Below are 10,553 nucleotides of genomic sequence, written 5' to 3' on the forward strand. Positions count from 1 at the left end.
CACGGTCACTCACTCTTAGGTGTCTTTTCCATTGTAAGGACAGCTACAAGGATCCTCCTCCCCACCTGCTCCCTGCTCAGCCCCAGGACCATGAGTAGGAGGGGGTGACCACAAGCTGTAACAGGGTGTCCATCTTGTTATGATGCCCAGTGAATTCAGCAACTGTATAAGATTAAGTGCAGCTTTATTTTAGGAATACCAAATAATATGCTTCTGTGACATAAGTTGGTTAATTAAGAAAATAAGGAATTTTAGGAGGATGCCTTATGTCTACTAAATAATGTTTATAATAATTTCTAATAAATCATATTTGTGACCAAATTTCTCATGTATCCTTTTCAATATTGTAAGAAAATTACTGATTACAATGAACTGATTAGCTTTCAAAATAAATACAACACTGTATACCACATTTACAGTTTGTGTTGATGTTGACATACTAATTTCCCAGCCTTTCTAAGCAAATTAACAACTGTCTGAAATTCATTTCTACCACTTACAGGTTTCTGCCCTTTGTCACAGATAATGTAGTATTTTATTCAACACACAGTATTTAAAATTAGATAGTTTGATGCTTAGACCATTTTTTTAAGATACTGGGTTAAATTTCCTTTTTCTTAAAATTTGAAGTGAATTTAAAAATTATCAAATGATACTTTACTATATATTATATTTTAAATAGTTCCCAGGGAATAAATGTGTATTTAGAGAATATATATTGGGATTGTACAGCTACTCTCTTTTACATGTTCTTATATATAAATAACTTGACAAAATATGAAAACATTATTAATTATTATAATTTCTTTCTCTCTGTAGGAAATTGATGGGAAGGCTCTGCTACTACTCAAAAGTGATCTTGTAATGAAGTATATGGGGCTGAAGTTGGGGCCAGCTCTAAAGTTATGTTACTACATTGAAAAACTTAAAGAAGGGAAACACAATTTTAAAAATGTATAAGTTTAGATTAGCCATAATTCTCAGTTGTCCTGATAATTTATTAACCTAAAAATATTTTTATTCTCTTAGCAGTTTTAGTTTTCTAGACAGTGCCTAAAAAGATTGTTATACGCAGAATTGCAGAGCTACATTACAGTCCAGTCTGTTTCTTTAAATACCATTTTATGTATTAGTATTAGCATATTCAAATTGGCAACTTCTTTATGTCTTTTTATTATTTGATAGTTTATTATTTTATCATACAGTTTACATGTATACTTCTTGTAGGAAACAGAAACACCTTTGATTTCAGTTAATGTTTATGTATAGAACTAAAACAGCTAAATCCCAAAGGAGAAAGTATCAGGGATTAACAAGTTCTCTAATGAAACCCATGAGAGGTTTTCCTTAGAAGAGAATTTAAAGATACAACTGCAGACATCATCTCTTTCTCAAATACTTTTTGTCTGTTATAGCAGTGTTCTGTATTCTGTTATAGCAGTGTTCTGTTTGTGTTCTACCCATTTCCAGAAACGGAATAGCCATATAAATTATTTTCATTTTGTTATTCTTTCTCTGTATGTTGTATTTCTTCATATTTAAAGGTAAAAGTAACTTTATAAGCTTTCATAAAGTGTTCTTACCAGTTTTTGATAAACTTCAAACAATTATAGGCTAGATAGAATAGTTGTTTTATGCAGGAGATATACTACAAGGGTGGCTTGGATGGAATCTGGTTAATTTTTTTTAATGGAATACCTGTTATTTTAAAACTTAACATAAGTAGGCATTCATTTCTCACATCTCTATTTGAAGACAACTGTGCCCAAAATTTTAAAAGATATATATTTTATTGTCTGTGTTTATTCCTCATATGGATACTATACAGTATTTATATATTATTCTATACCTGTAGGTATACAAAGAAGTAAATCTGTTCTTTTTGTATCTTAATATGGCACTTTACACTGCCACAGAGGTAATGATAAACTATTTATATAATTAGACGTTTTTATTCTGTAAAAAAATATGTTCATCATTTGCTATCACTAGTACCTCTCAGCTTAGTCTTCAGGGGATAAGAAACAATTCATAGATTGGTTTCCATACAGGGAAGTTCTCCGTCCAATGCAATGTTTCTAATTAATTTGCTTAGTTCTGAGCCATTTATTCTGCTAAATTTTGGAAGATGAATTAATTCTGACTTACCATTTGTGCTTTAATTTTAAAGTAGAAATTTCAGGGGGAAGTGGTGCTATATGTTTATTCTTATTACTTTGTATAACTTTGGAGTAATGTTTATAAACTATGAGAATTTGTGCTAAACGTATTAGCCACTTGTTGAAAATGCCAATGAAATATGTACCAGGGGCAAGAATGTACATTTTATTTTTTTAGAAAACCAAATGTACTTTATACCAGAATGCAGCTATTTAAAAGGTGGTTTCACCTATGTTATTTCTTTTGTGTTATAAGATAAAATTCTAATTTAAACTTAGTCTTCTCTCAAATTGTTTGAGTGAAAGTGCTGTGTCCAGCTGAACAGTCCTCAGGTGTTTATACAAATACTATGTTTTACAGTTCTCAAAATTTAAAATATAATAAAGTTAAATAACTACAAAAACTAGTGTCAGTGCCTCAGTTGTGATTTGCTTTCACCTCATTCCATTTATGTATGAATTGATTATATTGAAAAAGCGCTCTAGTAAGTTTGTGGTTTTTTATGTCCAAATATTCAAGTTTTAACAGTCGACCTCATTCTATGGGTGAACAGATTTCTAGGGGAAAAGGGCTGGTCTCTTGTAGGGGCCTTAAACGAGAACCCAGGGGAACAGTCAGAAGTTAAATCAGTGAGCTCTGTGTGCAAACCCTTTGTTATTTGCAATGCTATTGATGAAGTGAGTTTGCTAGAAAATGCCAGGGCCCCCAGATTGTCCCACCTGAGTACAGTCTGGCTGGTGATTCTGGCTGCTCCTTCACCACCAGGGCCAGAAACCATACTGCCTCTCTGCCTTCAGCTCTCCCAGCTTACGTGCTGGGAAGGCCTTAGAGTAGAGGCTCAGGGTTGTGGTTAAATTGCCTTTAGCATCTGACTCCTCAGCCCACCCACCCCAGGAGCTGCTGCTCAGTGCCTGGGCTGTTGCTTCTTGACAGCCTGTCCTGTAGTTGCTGGAGGCAACAGAGCCATAACAGGCTCCAGGGGTGATGCTCAAGTGACTAAAATGGGACATCCGTTTGCTGTCTGAGACGGGTGATTCAGAACCATTTTCTGGTTTGTAAATTAATAGTGCAGAGAATAGCATCTTGTGTTAGCCTCCTGCAAACTTGCCAGGCTTTTAAAATAATCTTTTCTCTAGTTTTGCCTCTCAGTCCACCTTGGACACTGTGTCTGTGGCCAGAATTTTGCAACTAGAGCTCTGAAGCGCTCTGGGCACATTGAGCATTTGCTTTCGTCTGCGTGATTTCTGATGGTTGGAGTATCTTACAGGACATATTCCAGAGAAGGATTTCCCAGACTTTTAAATCCGGCCACCTCTGTAAGCATGAAAAAGTCATGCCCTTCTGTAATATTATTAGAAATTAAAAATTCAACACCACAACTGGGAACAATGTAATTGGCAGGAAAAGCGCTGCTTTTTCAGTCTGCAGAAGGGATTGTACTCAGTTGGCTGAGGAAATGAAGTGCATTTACATTTTGGGGCCTGTTTCTACACTGTCATGCTGGGACCTGCTTTGTATCCATAAGTCCAGGGAATGACAGGGGCCTCTAGGGGAGGGAAACCAAACCAGGGCCCACCTTCAGAATGCATGGCAGACAGTGTTCCACTCCCTCCCGACGTTCCCCCTCTTGTCCAGCAGCTTGATGGGATTGATCCTTGAAAGCACCTCTCCCCAGTGAGTGCAGACTCAGCTCGAGCTTGCCCACGTTTCCTGATACACACGAGACAACTCTGGTGTTACGGGACCACCTTCCCTAGCTTTAGGGGCAATATCATCACTGAGGGGAGATCCTTCAGACATAAGGGGCCGAGCTCCTCCCCTCAAGCTGCCTAGAACATCATTGAGGGGATTCAACATTCATGGAAAGGAGAGCCTCAGGCTGCTTATGATACAGCATGTGAGCGAGCCCCAAGTGGCTGTGAGTGGTGTCATAATACTTCAGTTACTCTGTGTCTTGCTCTTCAGCTGAAGGACTAAAGCGCTTAATTAAGCACAGTCATTTGGAGAAATAACCCCTCAGAGGCAAGGGGGCGGCCAGGGCAGGGTTATGGCCTCTGCAGGCCCTGCTTCACCTTTGACCTCCCCTCTTCACCTGACTGGGCAGGCGTGGACTGCTCAAGTCCCTTGATGGGTGGGGGGTGGAGGATGGGGGGTGGGGTGAGGGAATCGTATTCCACCAGGCACCCTCTTCCAAGTTTTCTTCTTGTTGAAGTGCTGCAAATAAAGTATCTGCCAGGTAAGTGTGTTTAGGAAGGTATTGTGATATCTTAGGATACTAGGCTGCTGGCACTAATAGTCCCAAAATGTATTATGTCTCCAATGCAATAGCAGCTTATTTGTTGCTCACAATCCCACTTGCCTGTGTTGATTTGGGAACCCAGGTTCCTTCCATCAGGTGGCTCCATCTTCTTCTGGGGCCTTGGGATCCTTGATTCCAGGTGGTAGGGGACATACCTCACTTCTCTTCCCATTCCTTTGACAGGCTCGGCTTTGTGGCCACACCAGACTACAACGCTGACCAGAAAAGTCTGTGTGCCCAGGAAGATGGGTAAGTGGATATTTGGTAAATAGCCAGCAGTCTTGATCATCCATTGTGATCCTAATAACAAAACATAACACTATTACTTCTTTGAAAGTTGTCAATGTCCCTGTTACACTTCCTACCCCATTACACTCATACACCTGGCTCTTCTAGTCCATTCTCCCTGCTTTATGTTCTCCATAGTACTTAAACTTGGAGTTGCTTGTATTACTGTTCCCAGGCCTTGACTCTGCCCTTCCCTCTAAGAGGATCTTGCATCCCTTCCATTGCCATGGGACTGGCAGTTCCTCCCTGAAGGCAAAATCTAGTGCCCTCCCCACTGTTGGCCCTGAATGCTGCTGCTTCGGCCCATGGGAGGTAAGTAGACCTGAAGCACATCAGGTGCCAGTAGCAGCTTCACAATGGCTTCTTGGTCATCTCTCTCATCCATTGCCCTCCGCTATGAGCACAGTGTATGCCAAATAAAGGATGCTCCTTCAGACTGGATTCTGGGGCAAGAAGGCATGTGGGGCTGGGCCAAGCCATCCCATTCCATCGCTTCTTACAGAATGTGTGGTTGTAACTTCCTAGGTTTTGGGGACTTAGTACCATAGCTCAAAAATATGGTGAAATATAGCTGATGCACTTCCTGACATTGTGCTTATTTGTACATTAGATGTCTTCCCCACTAGAATGAACTCTTCTTAAGGGCAGTGAGTCTCTCTAGCTTGTTTCCTGCTGTCCCCTGTCTCCATATTGGCACCTAGTACAAGGTAAGGCCCAATAATTTGTTGACTGAGTCATATTCCTGGGAATCCAATTTAACTAGATTTTTTTTACCCAATTCATCCCAAGCCTTTCCACAAGTATGAGAGTTAGTGCCACAATTTGCCATTTGGCTTTAGATAATCTTCTGGTTGGCTTAACATACGAACTGCCAAGCCCTGAAACTATAGGAAGGAAGAGTGAATTATTGGAGACCGTGTGGCTCTGAAGAGAAGCAAAAACTGTAAAGTTCCCAACTGGTCATCTGGCTTAATATGACATCTTGCTAGTGGGAGCCTAGAGACTGTCAATGGCATGGAGGAAGGAGGGAGAGTGGGCCTGGGGGAGCATGGGGAGGAGCTGGTCATCACAGAGTCTGCAGAGCAGGATCTGTGACCCTTCTGGCAAGCAGCACGGAAGCCAAGTTGTCCTCCCCACCCCAGAAGTCTTGTCAGGATTGTGGATTTTCCATCTACTGCTGCAAATTATCAGGATACCTGCTTGAGCCCCAAGCTGCCTGTGTTAACCCTCTTACTTTTACAATGGCCTAGGACAGTGATTTTCAACCCTTTTCATCTCATGGCACACGTAACTAATTACTATAATTCTGAGGCACATCAAAAACTGTATTTTTTGCCCATTTGACAAAAAAAATGGGTATAATTTTGATTCATTCACACCAGACCACTATTCTTGTGTTGGCTGTTGTCATTTTTTTTAATTTGATAATCTAAGGGAGAAGAAGTCAGTGCCCCTGACTAGTCAGGTATTGCAGGTTTTAAACATTCTTGTGGGCTAAGATGATTAAAAAAACCTGGAGGGATAGGATCTCAAGGAAGGAAAGCACTGAGTGGTAAATAGCCTCCCTCTTCTCTCCTTCACTTGTTTTTGTAGGAGTTAGAATGTGGGTTTGGGTACTCTAACAAAGAGACCCCCCATTCCAGCAGCTTCACTAAGATAGAGAATTTCTCTCTTGTTGCCATGTTGATAGCAGAGGGCGTTCCACATTATGAGGAATCCACCCTCCTCCATCTTGTTCTGCTTTCCTAGGCATGTGGCTTCTGTCTCTTGGCCCAGGGTGGCTGCCCTGATACCTGCCATTACGTTCACATTCACATACAGCCACTCCTGGCCTCTGCGGAGTTCTTACCTAGGAGGCCCTATGCCCAGCCCAAAGGCTCTTAATCTCAAAACCAGAGACCTGATTTTGTAGAAAACCAGCATTCTCTGTCCCACACATATATTTCATCACCATTCACGTAAAGATGATAGTTGAAGCTTAAGTGAAAACTGTAAGGTAGAAAATGTGGCAAGGATGAGTTTTTTCAGTAGGTTCATAGCACGGGAGGCTGGCCTTGGGTAGACTGGGCTGAGAGCTGTAAAGGACAGGAACTTTTAGAAGTGTTGCCAGGAATTTGTTATTCGTGCCCCTTAACGTAAAGACAACTGAATTTTAGAGTTTGCTTTCAATTATTTTTGGTTACTGACCTGTTTCTTTTTCTCTCTCTTTCATTTTTTTCTCCCAATGTGTGAGTCGCCATTAATAGGGCCACCTGCAGGAAGCAGATTGAGCCAATTTTTCGAAACCACATGCTCTGGCACTAAAGCCTCCCCACCCTCCCCATTGTGCAGCCTCCAGTCCCCACCCCACCCCTGCCCCTGCCCCTGGCCCCCATCCTGCCCCACACCCTGCAATGCTGCTGTACCCCTCCCCGCTGCCCCCCCCACAGTTGCCCCCCACTGCTCTGTCTCCCGCCCATGAGCCTCTGCCATCCCCCCAACTACCCAGCCCAGATCGACTCTTGCTCCACACTGCGTTGGGCCTCCACCCTCCTTCCAGCCCCCTCCATGTGCTGCCCGCCCCCCAGTGGAGACCTCCTCCCTCTGCCCCGTCCCCAGAGCAGGGTTTGGGGGGGTTGGGGGGGGTGAGGTAGGAGTGGGACTGTGGGGGAGGGTTGAAAGACAGCGCCCTTGACCTATTTCTTTGAAAGCCTCTCCAGGTTGGATTGGACGTAATTTTGTGTTTCAAAATTAGAATGAGAATTGCACAGTGACAGAGAGAGAATCTTGTGGGTAATTATGATATTTCAGGAGTGACCCTAGCAGATGTGTGAGTGGAGTACAGAAGGGGTGAGAGACACATGAGAATCATACTGTCACAACTTTCCTCCATCCATCTGAATCTTCTGGTTGCCAAAGAACAACCACACGGAAAAGGGTGCAGTCAGCCTTCAGCCATGGGTTTTGTTCTCTTTTGGGGTAGGTTGGCCCTCTCTTGAGTTCTAGTCAGGGGAACGGGACTGGGGTTTCTGGTGTGTAGACAGGGGGCTTGGTCTCAGGCTCAAGGAGCCCTTGACTCCCTCTCTCTCTTTTTTTCCTATCGTATTTTACTGGTTACAAGAAATATGCCTATCTATTTCTTGTTACTGGAGATAACTTGTATTTTCTTTGAAATGGTCACTTTATCCTTGATGGTCTGAAATTTCATTTTATTTTATTTATTTTTAAATTGATTTAATTTGGGTGACATTGGTTAATACAATTATATAGGTTTCAGGGGTGTAATTCTATAATACATCATCTGTATATTATATTGTATGCTCGCCACCACAAGTCAGGTCAAGAAGTCCTTCCGTTTACACCAGCAACTTTCAACTTTCTTAATGTCATGGCATGCAAGCTAGTTATTAAAATCCTGCCACACAAAAAATATGTATTATTTATTTATTTTTATTTTTTGTTAATCCTCACCCAAGGATATTTTTTCCATTGATTTTTAGAGAGTGTAGAAGGGAGGGAGGAAGTGAGAGAGAGAAACATCAATATGAGAGAGACACACTGATTGCCTCCCGCATGCACCCTGACTGGGCTGGAGATCAAACCTGCAACCCAGGCACATGCCCTTGACCAGGAAACAAACCCGTGACCCTTGGGTGCCTGGGCCAACGCTCTAACCACTTAGCAACACCGGCCAGTGCCCAAAAAAGTATATTTTGCTGATCTGACATAAAAAATAGGTATAATTTTGAATCATTCACAATGGACCACTATTGTGTTGGCTGTTGTCATTTTTTAATTTGACAATCTAAATGAAAGAGGTCAGTGCCCCTGACTAGTCAGGTATTATGTTTTAAAAATTCTTGCGGCACACCAGTAGAAAATGACTGCTTTACACCAGCAGGAAAGAAGAGGAGCCGGGCTGGAGTGGTGTTCAGAGGACAACTTGCCCAGGGGGAGATTAGAGGCAGAGGACTGGCTTCAATGGACTTCACTTGTGCCGGCTTTAGGCTCAATAGAAGGAGAAGGCTGGATCTGCTCGGTGAGGGTCCAGTGGTCATCAGACTCTCTTTGCAATGGGATGAGTCCTGGAGCTGGACGGGATGTTTTGGAGGCTTCTGGAGCCATCCTGGGCACACACAGGTAATGGGGCAGCAGCCAGTGGAGTTCAGCTCTGGGAAGCCACGGAGGAGGAATCTAGGGTGCAAGGCCAGTATACAAACTTAAAATTGCTGCACAATCTGGAGTTAATGGTAGAGGATGACATTAAATAGAAGGTGACCTTCTAAGCTCCATGGCGGGGTCCCTGGCTTGGGGATCTGAGCAGGCCACTGGCTGTGCTGGGGCCCCATGTCCTCAGGCTAGGCGCCTCCTGAGCCACCCTGGCCACTTTCCTTGTCTCTCTTTTTGGAGCAACTCCTGGGCACAAGAGCATCAGAGTCTTTTCAGGTATGTTACAAAGAGGTCTGAGACAGAAAGATATAGCCAAGAGACCCAGCTGAGAGACATGCACCCCACGGGCCAGTTTCTGTCTGTGTGACTGGTCACATTGCTTTAGCTCTCAGAGTCGAGGATCACCCATTCCCCTAGTGGTGTGGTAATTCAGGGAGATGCTGCTGAGAAAGCAGCTTGACAGGGCCTGGGCTGAAAGTGTGCGCTCCTTTATTCCTGCCTTGCCCTCCCCTCAGACCCTGCTGCTCCCTTTTCCACATCCTGTTCACAGCTCACCCCACTGTACTGGAGCCCAGGAAGGCAGTTGTGTGGCTTGATATTAAAGAAGACTTTCAGTGTGTTCTTCAGATGAATTTCAGCATGGGTTCTGGAGTCCCTAGTAGTTCACTAGCTGTGCAGTCTTGGTCCCTGTTTCCCTTTCTGTGGAGGATCACAGCCATCAGTATGGATGGCTTCACAGTGTCCTGGGGTAGATCATCACTTTTTCCTTACAGTGAAGGCAGCTTCATTATTGGCCTCTGTCCCTATTTCATTCACTCCATCCCTGGGGAAGCAGGGATTTTTCTAATCAGTGATTTTGGGAAGAATAACTGGCTACATTCTACCAGCTCTGTCTTTTTTCTCTTGGGTAAAAGAGCGCTGGCAGGCTGGGATTTCTGGGTGGATGAGTCCAGTTAATGCTGGAATCCACGTGCAGGCTCCTTGGCCTTTCACACTGAGCTGTGTCTTCCAACTTAGCTCTAGTAAGAGGAAGATGTTATTTAGCTTCCACCTTCATTCTTTTATTTCTCAACATTTCAGAACCTGGGAGCAGGGGAAAGAGGAGTGATGTTTACTGGAGTCCCTTTGAACATCTGAACATGCAGCATAAAGTAGGTATCAAATCTCCCCCCCCCCTTTCTCTTTCTAGACACACACACAAATACACAATGACACAAACACACACACACACACACATCGACACAGTTATCAGGTTTCGTCGCTTCCTTCTCCATCACATAGTTGATTTTGACAATCCCTTTTGGCATCATCTCTTTCTACATTATTTTATAGATACTAGTTACCTGTGCTCATGGTCAATAATTCCTGTCTTCTCCAGGATATTATGGACCATGACTCTAAAATAAATTTTTATGTTGACTGACTGAATACATATTCAAAATTGTGCCCCTCAGAATTCTAATATGATTCTCCCATATCTGGGTAATCTCATTTTTCAATGCCCTGGCCCACATACTTCATACCAGCCAAGCCTTCTGTACTCAAGCCTTACCTACACTCAGGCCTTTCTCTCACCTCATTAAACTCATAAACCCCATTAGCAATATTTAAAGCAGCTCTTTTCTCTTCACTAGTGAAGATGTCCCCATGAGCCCTG

The 10,553-nt window shown here is 43.0% G+C and overlaps 1 protein-coding gene across 1 annotated transcript in view; it reads left to right on the plus strand.

Moving 5' to 3' along the window:
- Positions 1–2,566, plus strand: part of SCML2 (Scm polycomb group protein like 2) — a 127,716-nt gene extending 125,150 nt beyond the window's left edge. Inside the window, exon 16 of the mRNA XM_087813443.1 lies at positions 820–2,566. Within this exon, the coding sequence (XP_087669569.1) occupies positions 820–960 (141 nt within the window). The 3' untranslated portion in view covers positions 961–2,566. The remainder of the gene's footprint in view (positions 1–819) is intronic.
- The last annotated feature ends 7,987 nt before the right edge of the window (positions 2,567–10,553 follow it).

Source organism: Miniopterus natalensis, chromosome X, assembly GCF_054644295.1.
Source record: "Miniopterus natalensis isolate mMinNat1 chromosome X, mMinNat1.hap1, whole genome shotgun sequence".
In the NCBI taxonomy this organism is placed as follows: domain Eukaryota; kingdom Metazoa; phylum Chordata; class Mammalia; order Chiroptera; family Miniopteridae; genus Miniopterus; species Miniopterus natalensis.